The 18,496-nt window shown below is 38.4% G+C and overlaps 1 protein-coding gene across 1 annotated transcript in view; it reads left to right on the forward strand.

Moving 5' to 3' along the window:
- SLC25A24 (solute carrier family 25 member 24) overlaps nt 1-8,213 on the forward strand; it is a 48,443-nt gene extending 40,230 nt beyond the window's left edge. The window contains exons 9-10 of the mRNA XM_081305567.1: nt 2,585-2,735; nt 6,145-8,213. Of these exons, the coding sequence (XP_081161693.1) occupies nt 2,585-2,735; nt 6,145-6,329 (336 nt within the window). The 3' untranslated portion in view covers nt 6,330-8,213. The remainder of the gene's footprint in view (nt 1-2,584; nt 2,736-6,144) is intronic.
- The last annotated feature ends 10,283 nt before the right edge of the window (nt 8,214-18,496 follow it).

Genomic DNA, 18,496 nt, shown 5'->3' on the forward strand with positions numbered 1-18,496 from the left:
ACAGCAGAATACATCAGTCACTAGAATGGCAATATGGAAATCAATGGAAGTGTAACTGATGTGATACAGCAATCGGTATACGGGGTAAAAATGGGAGTTCATAACCCACTTGAATCAAATTGTGAAATATGATATATTAAGAACTTTGTAATGTTTTGAACGACCAACAATAAATTTTAAAAAAATTTAAAAAAAAAAGACTTAGAACCCAGGGCCTCATGCATGCTAAGCACATGCTATACCCCTGAAGCTACATCCCAGCCCCACATTAGATTTATTTATCTCTTCCCCCTATAAGCTGTGAGCTTTTGGGGGCAGGTTACATGTCTTCTCTCAGATCTTATCTGTTTGGGAAGGTGGAAGGAGAGAGGGAGCAAACTGATTGAAGTAATTACACACTAAGATGATAATTGGAATAGCTACTAATAATCTAATAATAGCTGGCACTGATAGTGAAAAAAAAAAAAAAAGAAATTGAAGGTCTGGCTAGGTGTGGTGGTGCATGCCTGTAATCCCAGTGACTTGGGAGGCTCAATTAGTAGGATCACAAGTTCAAGACCAGCCTTGGCAGCTTAGTGAGATCCTGTCTCAAAGTAAAAATAGAAAGTGCTGGTACAAAGCTTGGTAGATTCAATCTCTAGTACCACCACCACCACCACAACAACAAACCCAACAAACAAATGAACACACAAACTGAAGGTCTGATGGGAGGACATAGATAAGCTTACAGCTAAAGCACAGTGGTTGGTTAGTTGTGTTATGACAGACATAAGCCAGGGCACATATTAGGAGGAGACCCAATCTATAGCTGAGGGGAGAGGTGGGGATGTGTAAAGAAAGCTTTTTTAGAGGACTTTTCCACTTCTTAATTTTAACAACTTTATTGCGATACCATATATTGCACCCACTTAAAGCATTATAATTCAAAAACTTTTGGTATGTTGCATCATTATTAACTTTTTAAAATTATGATAACGTGACATCAAATTTATCAACGCATTTCTCAGGTGTCATCATTCAGCAGCACACGACTTCATCTTTTTCCATTCTTTTGCTTTTAGCATATGTGTGTTCTTATATCTAACATGAGCCTCTTGTAGATAGGATATGGTTGATCCTATGTGTTGTATCATTCAGTGATTTATATCTTTTAATGAAGACCTTTAATCCATTACATTGAAAGCAGTTACTGATAGAACTTGCTATTGCCATTTCGTTTACTGTTTTCTGTTTGTCTTATAGATTTTTTTGTTCCTCCTTTCCTTTCTTATTACCTTTTTTTTGGTGTTAATTTTTTTGTAGTGACATGTTTTAATTCTCATTTCCTTCTGTGTCTATACTGTAAATATTAGTTTTGTGGTTACTATTGCAATTATATAAAACATATTAAGGCTGTAACAATCTCTTTTAAACTAATTGCAACTTAACTCCAATCTTATATGAAAGCTCTAGTCCTCTACGTCTCTGACTTCCTCCCTCCGCTTTGTTATTAATGACACAAATTACTTCTCTTTATATTGTATGCCCATGAACAGATTTATAATTACTTTTTATGCTTTTGTTTTTTAAACTTCTATACCAGAGCTTGAAGCTATTTACATCCTTCAGTACAATTCTACAGTATTTTATAATTTATATTCACCTTTACAAAGGGTTGATATTTTCCTATGGTTTTGTCTTGCTGTTTATTGTCCTTTTCTTTCCACTTGAAGGATTCCCTTTAGCATTTCTTGTAGGGCAGGTCTAGTGGTGATAAACTGTCTCAGCTTTCATATATCTAGGAAGCTCTTAATATCTCCTTCATATTTATAGAAAAGGTTTGCCAATACAGTATTCTTGGTTGACACATTTTTATTTTAGCACTTCAAATATAATGTATCACTTCCTTTTAGCCTGCAAGGTTTCCATTAAGAAATCTTATGATAATCTTACAGGATTAAAAAACCAAATGATTTGTACTAGTTACATACCATATTAGCATAAATGTTATGCCAAAAATATTTTATGTTGAAAGAGCTAATTAACTCATATATATAATACAACTTATCCTGGGTATTGCCTTCTAATGAAATACAGGGGCCTCGAATAACAGGGGAGAGAAGATGGCTCTGGATCAGTACACCTGATTCTGAGCCCTTTTTTAAAAAATCTCCATTGGAGTACATTATTACTAAGATCAGAATAATAGATCCATGTCAGAGTTTCTATAAGGACCAAATGAAATAATGAAAGTGTCAAGAGTGTAAACTTAGATATAAGTAGTGTTATAATGTTTTTATTAGTATTTACCATAAGAAATATTCTTTAGATCCTACAACATTTGGTGTGTTATTGATCTTCAGGTTTGTTTTAAAAGAAGATGAACAACCAGGGCATACCTCTCATGTACTGAATCTCAAGTTGCTCTCTATAGAGCTGCTGCCTCCTGCCACGACTGTTGCTCCCAGGAACGTGTACCCCCTCTCACAGACAATGGCAGTCTCTTATGAAGATGAGAATAGTTGTGGAAATGCTTGCCTAGAGTGAAAGTGGTTGTCAAGTTTGGTGTTCATTATTTTTATTCTTTTCTCCATTTCTGGGACAGCTCTTAAAGTCCCATTGGCTGGATAATTTTGCAAAGGACTCTGTAAACCCTGGTGTCATGGTGTTGTTGGGATGTGGTGCCTTATCCAGCACCTGTGGCCAGCTGGCTAGCTACCCCTTGGCTTTGGTGAGGACTCGCATGCAAGCCCAAGGTAAGTTTATTTATTTATTTTAAAATTGGTACATCTCAGTTATATAGATTGATGTTGGCATATTTGCACAAACATAAAAACACAACATGATCAGTTTCACTATCCAATATCCCATCACCTTTTTCTCTTCCCTTCTCTAATGGTCACTTTTCTGCTTCCATGGTATCCTCTTTTTCTCAGTCTTTTCCATCTAGCTTCTTGCATATGAGGGAATCTTTGAATCTGACTTATTTTGCTCAACATTGCTCTCTAGTATCATTAATTTTCTACAAAATAACATAATTTTATTCTTTATGGCTGAATAAAACTACATTGTGTTTACATACCACATTTTCTTTATTTTTTCATCTCTTGATACACCTAGGCTGATTCCATAACTTGAGTTGTGATGAAGTAAACATTCATGTATCTTTAAAGTATGCTGACTTTAATTCTTTTGGATAATTACCAACAAGTCATATAGTTGGATCATATGGTAGTCATAATTAAAGTATTTCACCTATTCTTCTAATAGTTGCAAAGTTTCTGCTCTTAGGGCTTTGATTCATTTTGAGTTTACTTTTGTCCAGGGTAAGAGATGAGAATTTACTTTCATTCTTCTACATATGGATATCCAGTTTTCTTAGCATTGATTACTAAGGAGGCTGTCTTTTTTCTTTCCGATGTATGTTTGGAGCTCCTTTGTCAAGAATTAGTTAATTGTAGCTGTGTGGGCTTGTCTCTGTATCTTCTATTAAGAACATAATGGGTATTTTGATGGGAATTGCATTGCATCTGTATATTTTGATACTCTGACCATTTTAACAACATTAATTCTGCCTATCCATGAACATGGGATGTCCTTAAATCTTTTAGTGTTTCCTTCAATTTTTTTGTTTAGTGTTCTATAATTTTTATTATAGAGGTTTTCCACCTCTGAATGTGAGTTTTAGATTAATACCAATAAAAAGTGCTGCATCAGTCACATGCTTTTGGAACTTCAATTTAATTGAAACTGCTGAGTGTAGTTTTAAGAGAATTTCTCAAACTTTTCCCCCACTATTGTCTCCTTAAGTTTCCTCTTTGGAAATTCTTTAGTATCTCCCACTTCATAAAATTTTAATGTCATAGATACACCAAATTTATATGTATGATTTATATATAAACAGAATAAGATTATTTTCTTTGGACTGTTTTAATGTCATATGTAAAGTACATGTGTATGCATGATTTATATTTAAACAGAATAAGATTTATTTTCTTTTTACTCTGTTGAATGTATGGTGTAAGAATATAAGTTTTGGTATCTACAAAGGTTTTGTTTTATATCCTTGCCGTAAATCTCTTTGGGTTTCCATTTTCTTTTTCTTTTTTTTTTTTTTAAAGAGAATCATGTTTTTTTCCAGTTGTTGATGAGTCTTCATTTTATCTATCTATCTATCTATCTATCTATCTATCTATATACCTACCTATCTATCTATTTATATGTGGTGCTGAGAATCGAACCCAGTGCCTCACACGTGCAAGGCAGACAAGCACTCTACTGCTGAGCTACAACTCCAGCCCCTGGTTTTCCATTTTCTATTCTGTGAATGGGCATGAAAAGAATTAGTAGCAATATAAGTAAAGCACATGGCACTTGTTAAATTTTTAGTAAATAGTGATTACAATTGTTTGTTGTTAGTGCTACTTGGACCTCACAATCTTTGAACTAGGATTCTTCCTCACTGTGTCACTAGCTCTTTTCTTCACTTTGATTATACTATACTGTCCTGGTTCTTCTGCCCACTCATTGATTATTCTCTCCTTACTATTTTCTGGCTTTTATAACTATACTCCCTCTGTCAAAGGTATGCATTTAGTACCTTTCTTTTACTTTTTTCTCTGTTCAATCTCATCCACTGTTAATTTCTTTGAATAGTGCACCCTGGGCATCTACAACTCCATCCCCAACCTCTTTTCCAAGTGCATCCATCTCTCATTCACAAGCAGTGGGTCATTAATTGAAAAATACTTCTTGAGCCATTGCAGGGTGCTAGACACTGCTGGATGCTAGATTAGAGCACTCAACAGGTAAAATGTGGTTCCTACCATTGTAGAGTGGAGCAGACACACATCCAGAAAGTGAACAACCTTAATAAATTACCTCCCCTTTGTTAGGGGAGCACAGCGCAAAGGCTGTAACCTAACTCCAGCTGGTGACTGGAAAGACATGTGGGAGTTGGCTGGGCAGAGGCAGATGGAATGGATTAGGAAAGAGCATCTCAGCCTGAGGAAAGGCATTGTGAAGTTAATGGAGCAGGAGCAAAGGCAGCACCTTGGAGTAGCTGAGAACCAATCGTATGATTGCAGAGAAGAATGCAAAGTAATAAACTAAATGTTTTTGAGTATTCTCTCATTTAACCATTGTAATCATTTAGGGGACCTTGGCACTGACATTACCCACATTTTGCAGATGAGTTACTGGGACAAAGATAGGAACTTCTAGAAAGTTATATATTTGGTAAATAGTGGTACTAGAATTTAAACCCAGGCATCAAACCATTGCCTAATGAGCTTACCCCTCCTGTCTGCTAGTTCCAGCACAGACCTTCACATGGCTGCCATGTTTGTGGTTTCCAAAGTCAGGTCTGACCATCTTACATCTGCTCAGACATCTTTGTAACTCTTCAATGTCTTCAGAGAAAATTCCAAATTTCTTAGTGGGAACCTCAAAGCCTTTAGTCATTTGTCCCACTATATTTTTAGCTTCATCTGCATTTTCCTACCCCTACCTTTACCACTTCAGCCTCTTGGTACCACCTGTATAATGACCACATCCTACAATTCTCTGTGTCCCCTAACATATGTTGGTTCCTACCCTTGTCTTTGTTGTGCAGCAAAACAGGTTTCCTTCCATCCTTTGCTATCCTACTGAGATAATTTTCAAGGATCAAGTCCCTTATGTTTTCTTAAGCTTCTCAAAGTTTCTCTGTACTTCTCCCACTGGACAAAATGTAACTGTTTGCTGTGCAGTGCTTGGCTAATGAGGAAGTAGGAGGTGGTAGAGTATTGAGGTGAAAAGCATATGGCTTTAGAGTCAACCAACCCAGGGATCAACCACTTGCTAGCTAAGTGTACAATTTTTTTTAATGTTCCAAGCCCATTTATAAAATGGATGTGTTTACCTTGTAGAGTTAGCAAGGAAAGTAATTAACCCAATGCCTAGAGCATAGTAATTATTCAATAAAGAACTCTTTTTGCCATCATTATGATAGGACACTCACTGACAGGTGCCATAGAAAGGATAATTTAAAAAGGTGTTTTATTTTTATCTTTTTCTTTCATCATATTCTAAATATGATCCTGAATCCTAGTTGTTTATTGTAATATAAACATGCTTAAATACTAAATTAGCCTTGTTTGTTTGTTTGTTTTTATAATTTTCTAGCCATGGTAGAAGGAGCCTCTCAGCTGAACATGGTTGGCCTCTTTCGAAGAATAATTTCTAAAGAAGGAGTACCAGGACTTTACAGAGGCATCACCCCAAACTTCATGAAGGTGCTCCCTGCTGTAGGCATCAGTTATGTGGTGTATGAAAATATGAAGCAAACTTTAGGAGTAACTCAGAAATGACAAGTTGAAGTTTTTGCTTTAGCATGCTTATGGAAATTCTCAACTATCTCTAAGTGACTTCTACAATTGTGATGAATCTCTGACAAAAGAAGCAGTATATATATTTTTTTTCACAGAAGTATATCAGTGATCGCTAAATTGTTTGGGCTCAATTTTATGTATACAAAATATTAAAAATCATGGTTTTATTAAGTTTTGAGAAAGCCACAAAATTGAACTTTGTGTTTTCTGATTAGTCCTTCTGCAGATCTGTGCCCTGAATCCTAAATCTGAATATGTACTCACTTGAGCTAAATTTGTTTTGCATGGTAGAATTATAAATCACTAATCTTCATTCTGGTTGATTCAAATTTATGCTAATTACTTTATTCCTAAATGTCTTTTAGAAATTATCAGAAAACCTTATGACTTAATTTTTTTTTTTTTTTTTACATTTTAGATATCTTTATAGACTTAAACTTTTCTCATGGAACCATTAATAGAAAATCATTGTATTTGCAGTGTATTTTATAGCATTTAAATATAGGGTTTGTTTGCCAATCTTTCTTTCAGAAAGAAATCAGAGTAGAAATGGACATAAGTGGCAGAATGTGTAAGGAGGAGCAATGAAATAATATTTATTTCAGTAGGCACATTTCCATTTTACTTACACTGTTATTTGGTTCCTGGGATTATACTCTGATTGTCATATAAAACTGTTAAATTATCAACAGGAAACAATTTATTTTAAAGATTCTATTTATTCTGTCATAGCGTTGAAAAACATCAGGGAGACGAATGCATTTTTCTTATACCAGTTTCTGAAGAGCATCTCTATTTTGTTTCTCCTTTGTTTTCTACTTTTTCAATCAGATTCTGTTTATCAGGAAGGCTTCTCGGGACCATTCTTAGTAATCTGGAATTTCTTAATGACATGAAGTGAGGTGATCAAGGGTCAATGACATGCTCATTTCCTCTTTACTGCTGAATATTTTTGAACCAGCCATTCTCAGTTTGGGTAGCACAAAGCTAAAAGAACAGTACATATTCATATTAGTATGTATTAATCTTACATATGAGATACTTATATTTATGTAAAAGACAATTTGTAAGCATTTACATCCATATTTTCATTTGGAACATGGTAGAAAGTTTTGGAACATGATGGAAAACTTACTTTACAATATTGGTAACATTCTAAAATCTTACTAAAGCCATTTTTTGTAGTCAACTTTTATGATTTGTGTGATTAGAACTTGAAGTTATTTTTAATATTTTTTCATTGAGTTCCTAGATCCACTTGATTTCTAGTAATTTCTGTTATAAGTTGACAGCACTTTCATGAAAATCTAGTGAAATAATAGGTTATTATTATTTGAATATACCTCTTTTATTATTTGAACCAAAGAGAAACATGGACTTGTGTTTGTGTGACAAACTCTAAAATACAGTTTATTTACTTATGCCTGATAAATGTCTCAATATTTTCAGACTGTACTATAAGTATCGCACTCTGTCTTCAGGTTTATTTGTACTTTTGAGTGATACATAAAATGTAATATTAAGGTACATGATTAGTTCTTTTTTACTCATAAAACTGTGGAAATGAATGGTTTCATTATCATTTTTGATATTTCAAGTTGGTGAAGAATATGAAAATATTTATACTTCATTGTGAATTTGAATTGTTCCATGCTGAACATTTGTAAGGTATGAATGGTAAGATATCTGCACATCTTGTATCTTTTGAAAAAAATGATTTTGTATTTTTGGAAAAAGCCCCCAGTTAAAGATAGCTTATTTCTGGCAATACTGCATTTTACTTTCCATTTATATTAAAAAAAAATCTTTATATTTAACATGACTTGTTTCCTAATTTTTAAAATAACTTATAAATAAAGCAAAAAAAATCTGTGTCGAAGAGCTTATATCCATAGCTGTGGTTTTGTAAGGGTCCGGCGGAGCGTCGGAGAAAGAGACCACACGAGACTAGCTTCATGCAATTGGCAAGGGGGATTTATTAGGGATCCGTTCCAGCGCGCTGGGGCTCTGTGCTCACTCAAGAAGGGAGAGCAGCCCAGAGCCCAGAGCAGTGGTCAAGCAGAGCTTAAGTACACTTTTTGGAGAGGGCGGTGGGCTTTGCATACATCAGAACAAATCATCATGAGGCGCGAGAAAATTGAACAACAACTCTGAAACAGGATTAGTACATTTCATTGGCGGGAACAATCTGGGCAGGGGTGATTGGTCACTTCTAAGTGGGGTACACATTTAAACTGATTGGTTTTGGAGCCTAGATGCTTACGTGCCAAGCTACTTGGAGTCCTTAGCTATTGAACAACCAGGGAATCAATGGAGATATTTACTGGGCAGTTCCAACATTGTCCTAACAACTACAGAGATTACAGGTTCCGGGGGTAGCAGAGGAGTTGTAACAATGCCTTATCTTTTACTTTTTAGCCCAGGCCTTGCCATTTAGAAACTTTACAATGCCTTTACAGTTTGAATAATGATTTTCACATGCACTACATTGTCATTCTAAATATTTTGACCTTTCCTGAGCAAGCATAGTAGTCATTGTCTGTATCATGCATTTTGCCGTAATGCGATTTTTTTGGTTGGTTGTTACATCCAAACCACACATTCATCAGAGTTATAGGAGGGATGAGACTGTTCACTGTGCCAAGAGGAATCAAGGTCACAGGTTAAGCTTGGCCCAGCTAGATGTGGAGTGTGTGTTGGAATCGTTACCAAAAAAAAAAAAAAATTAAGTTTACTGGTAAGTCATTTTAAAATGCAAATTAACAAGGAAGTAAAAAATTCTATTTAGAATAAGACTGTAGAGAAAGTCTGCATTCCAACCCCAGGGCTATTCAGACTCCAGAAATCATGTCTTCCTCTGCTCTATTGAACATGCTGCCAAATTTGTTTGTAACCTGTTGTCTTCTCTTCCCATCAAGAGAGAAGCACATGATCAGGGATTGTGTTTTACAGTAATTCGTTCATAGTGTGGCATGGTTTCCTCATCCCTGAACAGAAATTTTGCCAGCCCCTTTGTCCTCAGGGAATTCTTTATTGGAGAAGAGCACCCAAAGAGCATTGATAGCGGGTACCAGCATCCTTCCTCTGGCTCCTTTGCCTCATTCCCCTGGGAAAAGCGCGGACGACTGGAGTGAGGGCCAAAGCTCTGGGGAGCAACCCCAGCCCCTTGGCTCATTCCTGTCCCCTGGTCCCCTCAGAATGGGGCTGAGCTGCTGCTCTCCAACCACACACAGTGTGAATGAAAGCAGGTTCACAGCCCACTGGGAATTCAGGAGGGAGGCAGGTGGGCGGTGAATGCTGGAGTGCTTCTGACCTCTGCGTTCGGGCAGTTTATGCATTTGCTCCTTCATATTAACTCATTGTTTCTTTTGGTGAATATTCAGCACCTACTGTGTGCCAGCCACTCTTAGGGATTGAGAACCAGCACTGAGTAAATGACCCAGCACCTCTGGTCCTGGAGGTTATTTAGTGGGGAGACACAGACAGACAGTAAACAAAGGGAATAGAATAGGTCGCGTTCCTATGGGATAAACACAGGAGGCGGTGCCAGGGTAGCACGCCCCCCCCCCCAACCCATTCAAAAGCTAGAGAAGATCCCGCTGAGAAGATGCTTAGTGAAAAGGGTGCTTGGGGGCCTCTCTGGGGTCTAGGAAGAGCATCCAGGAGGACAGAGGGAATGCTGTTGCGATGGGCGAAGGTGGGAGAAACACCAAGGAGGCCAGGCGGGTTGGCTGGAGGGCAGGGGAAGAAGCAAAGAGGATACCCAGGAAGGCATATTAACTGTGCATTCCTCCTTTGGATTTCTAGTTCTGCCATAGCAGCAGTTCCTTGGGGATGTTCCCCAAATATCTCTCTTCTGGGAATGGGAGTTTCATTATTGGAAACTTTGGAAATCATCATTTATGGTGACCATCATTTCCAGCATTGCCAGAATAGTTTTTCTATTGCTGTCCCAACATGTTGGCCCATTCCCAGGCAACATATTTATTGGCCTCTCCTTATTCTGGGAGAGTTTTAATTTTAAAAAAAGAGAATTAACTTAGAGACCTTAGAAATCTAAAAATATTTTTCTAAGAATTACAGAGAAGTTTAATATTAGCAAACTAACAGGGATACAGTTGTCCTCACTTCCTCCCCTGGTTGCCTTCTCTTTAGCTAGGGTTTGTTTGTCTTTACACATGTTTTGCAGTGTTGTAAACAATCATTTTATTTATTTTTTGGTGGTTGATATTGTCCTGTTTTTAATTTACTTGCTCAAAGTCAGATAACAATAGCAAACAAGTGCTTTGTGTTTTGTTGTTCCTGAAAGAGGGGCTGGTCTGTTCAGGGATTTTAAAGTGTTCTAAACTACCTAAACACATCTCAGAACGCTGGCATTCCCTAGCAGCCAAGTCTTGCAAGAAGAGTGTTCCGTCATCTCCACACTGGTTGGTTCTCCAGCACAGTCTCTGCCACAGTTCAGGATGAATTAGTTGGAACCCCATCATTCTTAATGTCTACTGTGGACATGCACCACTCAGTCTTGGCCACCTTGTAGGTGGTCCCCACATGAATCTTGGGAGTATCAGCTGGTATGTGCAAAAACATGACATTTCCTTATTTCCTTTAAGTCAACTAAAATACAGATGGAAGCTCCTATACCACTCAGTGTTGTGCTGGTGACTGGGTCCTGGCCCCTCTGGACACTGGTCCTGGTTCTCATTAGTCACTTCCAAGAGGCCCTTTATTCCATCCTGCCTGGTCCCTGGTTCCAGCAGTTGTACATGCCTGGCAGGGAATAGTTGGGAAGATGGGGTGCATCTGACCTTGGGTCTGGCCTTTCCATTCTGAAAGGGTGAGGAATTGAATAGCACCCACTAACCTTTGCCTCCTTCCCAACTGCTAGGCTCGCCCCTTTTCCTGTTGATATCAAGAGCACTTTTCTGCCTTCTCTCTAGTACCTCTCACGGTTCCTCTCTGAAGGCAGCTTAATTTTCAAAAGACACAAGAGCTTCTGATCTAAAGTGCCTTCTGTTTTCTACTTTTAAAAATCACTGAGGGAAGGAAATGCTAAAGACTTGAATCCTTGCTTGAAATGAGATGAAAGGGAAAACACAAGGGGAGCTAAATACTAATTAGTGTTTCACTAGGTTATCTTACCATAGGCACTTAAACCGCTGTGTCTCTTAGGTGGAAGCTCTGCACATGGACGTGGTTGTTTGTTTCATCTGTTTTAACACAACACACCATTATACCTACTGAATCTCCAAATTCCCCAAACGTTGTTGATATATGGCAATGTAGTTTCATGGCTGAACAGTTCAATAAACAGCACCTAGGATGAAAAATCAACTGTATAAGTGAAAGTTGACACTTTTCAAGGGCTTAGGGAGGAGGTGGGATATGTAGGAGAAGGCAAAATTAGTTGTAATGTAGAAAGATACATTATAATTTAATTATATTTAATTAAAGATAATTTATAGTCTAGAACTATTTCTAAATCTTCTCTATTTGATGATTTGCCTATTCTGGACTGCTTTCCTCTTATCTTACTTCCCCATTTTATCCTAGATTCTTGTCTCAGGGTCTGTTTCAGAGAGAACCCAAACTAATACTGTCCACCAGAGATAGACTCTGGGCATAACAGAAGTATTTTATTTAGAGATTACAAAGGAAAATGCCAAAAGCAGGAGCCAAACAAACTGCAAGTGGAAAGTAAGACTGGAAGTGGGAAAGTGTGAAACAGGGGACTGTGCCTCCAAATGATACTTGTATGTGTGCTACTTTAAATGAAAAAAAAAAACAATCTTTCAAACATAAAGCAAAGTGGGATAATATGACAAATAAAAGAAAAGTGCAGAAATAGATCTAAGGGGCTACCTCCTTAATTTTATCTGAATATGTCAATCAGTTTCAAAAGACCAACATAAACTAGAGTGGATTATTACATGGGTCTGAACAAATGAAAAATATTCTCGATACAGAATTGTATGATGGGGTGGAGTATATGTCCCACCCTGTATTTTATCATAGTATAGGACAAAGCACACAGAACACATTGATGATTACTGTAGAAATGAGAAGGGATTTGTGAAATAAAACACTTAGCACTTTACATGACACTTATGAAGTGACACAGCACTACTGCACAATTTTAATTAGGAGGATGGAACCTTTCACCTCTCAGCCTTGAATGTAAGTGGTAGTTGAATATTTTCCTGCTCGTCTGCCCTGACTTCAACGGAAACTTCAGCCCATGACCAGAAAAACTGTTTATAGAAACATATCTTTTAAAAATTATTTTAAGCTGACATACAGTGATTATACATATTTATGTGGTACAATGTGGTTTTTAATACATGTATAGAAGCACTGGATGCCCATGGGGCCATGCCATCAAATTCCCACTACAAGTCCTTAAGCACACAAATCAAGGTCCTCTATCAGTGATCTGGCAGCGAAAATCTTCAAGGATGAAGCTTACCTTTCATGGAAAAAACAATTCCAAATAGCATTAAAAGCCAAGTGCAGGTCATCTAAAATGAATGAATGAATGAATGAATGAATGAATGAAGAAAGAAAGAGAATGAATAAATAAATAAAAAGGACCATCAGTGGCCACAATTTCCCACTAGGTGGCAGACTTCTCCCAGCTAGCTCTTCAGTCTTTGGGTTCTGGGAGGAATGCACAGCTTCATAGCTTTGCTTTCTCCCTTAGCCTTGACCTGGAAAATCACTGGGCTACCTCTGAGGCCAGATTTAGATTTCCTGCACAAACCATCCCTACCTTGTTTAGAGGAGTGAAACTAGGGACAGTGACAAAGAAGGCCCTTTATAGGTAACACTAAGAGAAGGGCTTGTTCTTAACTTTTTTAGACATTTTTCAAAAATAGAAAAATTCCATATTTTGCAAGTCAAATTAGAAATGTTTGAAAGAACGAGTACGACTGTTCATATACAGAGTCATAGGTAAATGTTCAGATATGAAAATAGTAGCTGTAGAAAATATTTTGGGATATTTGTTTTCATCGTGGGATGAATAATTTTTCATTTGCTTAAAATAATTTGAGAAGTGTCATCATAGCTCAAATTTGTGGTACAGAGTGGTGAAGTAAGGGCTAAAATAAAATAAAAACAAGTAACAAAATGCACCACAAAATTTAGTGTTTTAGTCCCTCTTAGGGAGTTTTCTACAAGAGTTGTTACTATTGTTTTGTGGGGTGCTCTTTACCCAGTCTATGAGCTATTGGTCTGTTTGCTTATCTCCCATCCAGTGGCAGGAGCCCAGAAGAGGAGCCTGAGGCTGGTCTCCTTCACCTCCTCTGCCTCTCATTTCCTCCTTCCTCTCACCCATGGCTCTGTGAGCTGTTTTCAGTCACCATCCTCTATTTCCTAGTTGTCTCTTTCCCCTGGTGGGCTAACTTACCATTAAAAAAAAAAAAAAAAAAAAAAAAAAAAACTACAAAGTGGTCGCACCTGTGAAAATGCCACAGTCTGAGTGCATTTGGAGTAAAAATGCTAGAAAATACAAAAAGAAAGTCAAGGTGATGAAACTGACCTTGTTCAATTGCAAAAATCCTTCAACCCTGCCAGAAAGTGAAATGTTTTCAGTTTCATTTCTTTTCAGCTCATTTCCCCAAAAAATTCACCGAAAAAAATTCTACACTTGAAAAGAAAACACAGAAGCTACAGCTGAGACCTAGTGATTTTCTGTTCAATTTTTAGGCAATGGTAGGATATTTTCATCAAATAACCAGTATTTAAAACTAATAAAAGATTTTTATCCAAATGAGAAACAAAAGATTATAAAAGATTAAAATAATAAAGAAAATAATAAAGCTCATTTGGAGAGATTAGGATATATTTATATAGCTTCCCAATTTTAATTATTATTATTTATTTTAATATTTGGGATATTGCTTTTAGTGTGTGAAACCAACTTTTACTTGACATTTAAATGCTGTTTAATATTAATGATTTTCACTAGGCTTTTTTTTTTAAGCCCTAACACAGTAGCTTGCAATCATGGCTGCATCTTAGAACTACCTGGAAGCTTTTAAATCTCCACTCATATCCCAGACCAATGGAATCAGAGCCTCAGGGTGGGGTGGGACACAGGCAAACTGTATGTTTTTAAATCCCTCCAGGGATTCCAATGTGCAGCCACAGTTGAGAACCACAGCAAACTGGTTTCATTCTGACCACTGTATATAAATGATGTTATTAATGACGGAGATTAATGAACTGTTAAAGGTGTTGTTTTCCAGTGCTATGATTAAAAGAAATTGTTGCATCATGGATGATTCTTTGACCCAAGAAAGAAGGATACAGTTGCTTTAAGTTGAGATGGGAAGATGGCATGAATAACAAGGTGGGCAGAGGAGGGAAATGGAGAAATAGGTTTTGGACCCCTGAGATTTAAATGCTTGTGAAATATCCAGCTCAAGAATTCAAGGAGGGAGCTGTGGAATTCCAGGGGAGGCCTAGGCTAGACAAACACACCTGACAGTCATTGGCATCCAGAAGGTTTTTAAAGCTATGCAGTCAAAAGATGAAGGAGTGAATACAGGGAAGAAAGAAAAGAAAATGATGAAGACTGACCCTCCAGCAGGAGGTTGAAGAGGAGGAGGAAGCAGTGAAGGAGATGAGAGGGAGCAGCCAGGGAATGGGCACTCCCCTCTGGTGAGATAGGAACCGAAGACTGATCCTTTGCTTCCAATCTGTGGAGGTCACAGAGAAAGGAGGGAAAGAAAAAAAAAGTGATCACTTCATGATCAAGCATGCTTGATTTTCTCAGGCAATGTTAATATGCACCCGGGAAGCACAAGGAGAGCAGCTAGCTTGATTCACGCAGGGTTTAACTGGGCAAGTGCTTGCAAATAGAGGGGGAAAGAAAATTGGGAACACTGGAGAGGGAATATGAATTTAAAGACCATTGAATTAAAGTAGGGGAGAGGGAAAGGAGAGATTGATGCAAAGACCAGTACATGGGTCCATGGAGGGAAGTTCCCAAAGAATTTGAAAAGCAAGGGTGAGAGGATACCTGAAATAAATTGGAAGAACAGAGTTGGATTAGGTAGGCATTTGGGGTTATAAATAAGAGAAATAGTTGGGGTGAAATCAATCTCTGGTGACCCAGCTACCTGAAGTCCTCAATGAATGAGAGGGTGTGACCAGGCAATTGGGGAGAAATGTTGATAACAGGGGGAACGAGTGGTCAGAAGGCAGGACCGGTGGTGGAGCAGGGGTTTTACAAGAGGGTATGTGTAGGTGGAATGGCCTAGAAGGGGAACTGGATAGTGGGAAGCACATGTATCCCAACTGCCACCCTGTGGAGGGGTAGGGGTGTCCTCATAGGGGACAGGAAAGGGGAGACCTGTGGCAGGAAGGCCATGGGGTACAGAACTTTATGAGGCAAAGACACGGGTAAAGCTGATGGAGAGTTTAAAACATGGGAAGGACCAGTAAAAATCGGAATGTGAGGCGTCATTGATTACTGGTCCCCAGCATGGGGAGGCCATGCTCCCAGGGCTGGCTCTCTGTGACTGAGACTGGGCACTGCTTGCTCAGCAGCAAGAAGGCAGCCCTGGAAGTTCTATCTGGAGGGATAGCAAGGTCAGCAGGGCCCATATATCCAACTGATTCATCAGGCCAGATCACTAAGAAAGCATGAGAGCCACAGGACAGACCCCAAACACAAGAGGGCGGAGGAATCCATAAAACCGAGAGGAAGCCATAGTGGGTGGGTCAGCACCAGGAGCAGGGGAGCATCCTGAAGGCAGAGTCATACCTTCACTGGTGTGTGGCGCCTTTTTAATTCCATCCCAGTGAGCGCCAGCGTGGGTGGAGGTGGTTCTGGAATGGGCTGAGCAGAAGGCACGGTTTTCAACCAGGGTTAGGTATAATTAGTGCACAATGACAACCCAGGAAAGAATAAAGGGAAATGAAATGTCGTAGAATCTAGAGACTGTGCCTTTTAAATTAAGAATAGCTAATTAAACTGTTTCATTATGTAATCTCTCATTCATTAACCATTGCATCACTCTGGCTGTACATACTCTTTCCCTCAAGTTCATTTTTATTCCATTATGAAGGAATAAATCAAATCCAGTAAAGTGAATGTGGCCTCTTTACTATCTGCAGGAGGAGGGGCCTAAACCAAAAGTCTCTTTGTGGTTTAATATTTTTGGTTTCAATTTAATAAAGAAGAGGAGCCCGAGGGATAGAAAAAGAGGTCAGGTTTTATCTTTTCCAGTTGAAGTACATAAATAGAATGGAAAGAGGCAGTGAGAAAAGTGAAGAAGAGAAAATCAACTCGGAAAACCCCAAATATTGATGGGGATACACAAGCACCACGTGTTCATGGCACCCATGAAAAGATAATAATTAGTTCAAGAAGTTTTTATTGTTACCTGCTGCCTATACCAGAGCTGTTGCTGAGCTTCAGGCATATGCAATGTTGCATAATACCTTGTTTTTCTCATAGAGCACACATTTTACTGGAAAGGCTGATGCAAAAAAAAAATTAACAATTCAATATAAATTGTTAAGACATGCGTTTGTTCCAAAAACTATGAGTACACTAGGCAGGGCGTTGACAAAGTGTCACATGGGAGATGAAATTTTAGTCTCTGAAGGATGATATAGTTTGGATGTTAGGTATCCCCCCCGCCAAAGCTCATGTGTGAGATAATACAAGAAAACTTAGAATGAAATGGTTGGGTTATGAGAGCCTTAACCTAATCAGTGCATTAATCCTCAGATAGGAATTAATTGGATGGTAATTGTAGGCAGGTAAGGTGTGGCTGGAGTAGGTGGGTCATTGAGGGTGTGTCTTTGGGGTCTATATTTTGTCCATGGTGATGGAAGCCTCTCTCTCAGGTCATGGTCACATCCTGAGCCACTTTCCTAGGCCACACCCTTCACCATGATGTCCTGCCTCACTATGGCCTCTGAAGAATGAAGCTGGCCATCTGTGAAATGAGACCTCTGAAATCATGAGCACAAAATGAACTTTTCCTCCTTTAAAATTGTTTTTGTAGTGTCTTTTGGTTATAGGGGTGAAAACGATGACTAAAACAAAGGAAGAGCAGAATTTCCTACATGGAGGATAGGGTGTTCTGGAAAGAGAACCCTGCATATATAAAGGCGAGGAGAAAGAAAGGGCATGGGTGGGGAATTTGTAGAGTTGTTCGGCATGATTCTCACTGGGGAGAACAGCAAAATCTTTGGTTGGGAAGAAAAAACACCAGTTCTGCTCCAATCAAAGTAGCCTGGTTTCCTAAGAGAGCTACCTGAGAAGTTTAATCAAAGGGGAATGACACAATCTGTTGCATCTTTCCCAGAGATGGAAGGATTGCAGTGGAGTGGGTGGATGCCCAGTGCACACTGAAAGCAGAGGTGAAGCTCTTCTTTTTCATACCTGTATCCCCAGTGTGTCAAGTGCATTATTTGGTACATAGTTGGCACTTGATAAGTATTGCTGAATGAATAAACGAAAGAAGGAAAGATGATTTCTGGTTTGGGATGTTGGAAGCAGGATGTTGGGAGGATTCCCATCTGGGGTTAGCCGTCTTCTGCCTCCTGAGAGATTGGTCAACTCATGCCAAAGGCTCATAAAAGCAAAATAACAGGGAGAGTGAGAAGGAAACACCAAAGAATTGGCATTACAGTCGCCGGGGGATGAGAGGTGGCTTCTCCTTGCCTTTGCTAGGGCTAAGATCTTTATTTATTTATTTACTTGTTCTTTTTATATATACATGACAGTAGAGTGTATTTTGACATATTACACATACATGCAATATAACTTATTCTAGTTAGAATTCCATTTTTGTGGTTGTACATGATGTGGAGTTTCACTGGTGGTGTATTCATATATGAGCATAAGAAAGTTATGTCTGATTCATTCTTCTGTCTTTTCTATTTTTATTCCCCCTCCCTTCCCTTCATTCCCCTTTGTCTAATCTAATGAACTTCTATTTTTCACTCCCACTCACCCCCTTATTCTGTGTCAGCATCCACATATCAGAGAGAACATTTGGCCTTTGGTTTTTCTGGGATTGGCTTATTTCACTTAGGAAGATAGTCTGCAGTTCTAGCCATTTACTGGCAAATGCCATAATTTCATTCTTCTTTATGGCTAATTAATATTCCATTGTGTATGTATC

This window comes from Spermophilus citellus (genome assembly GCF_964194105.1).
Source record: "Spermophilus citellus genome assembly, chromosome: 9".
Taxonomy (NCBI): domain Eukaryota; kingdom Metazoa; phylum Chordata; class Mammalia; order Rodentia; family Sciuridae; genus Spermophilus; species Spermophilus citellus.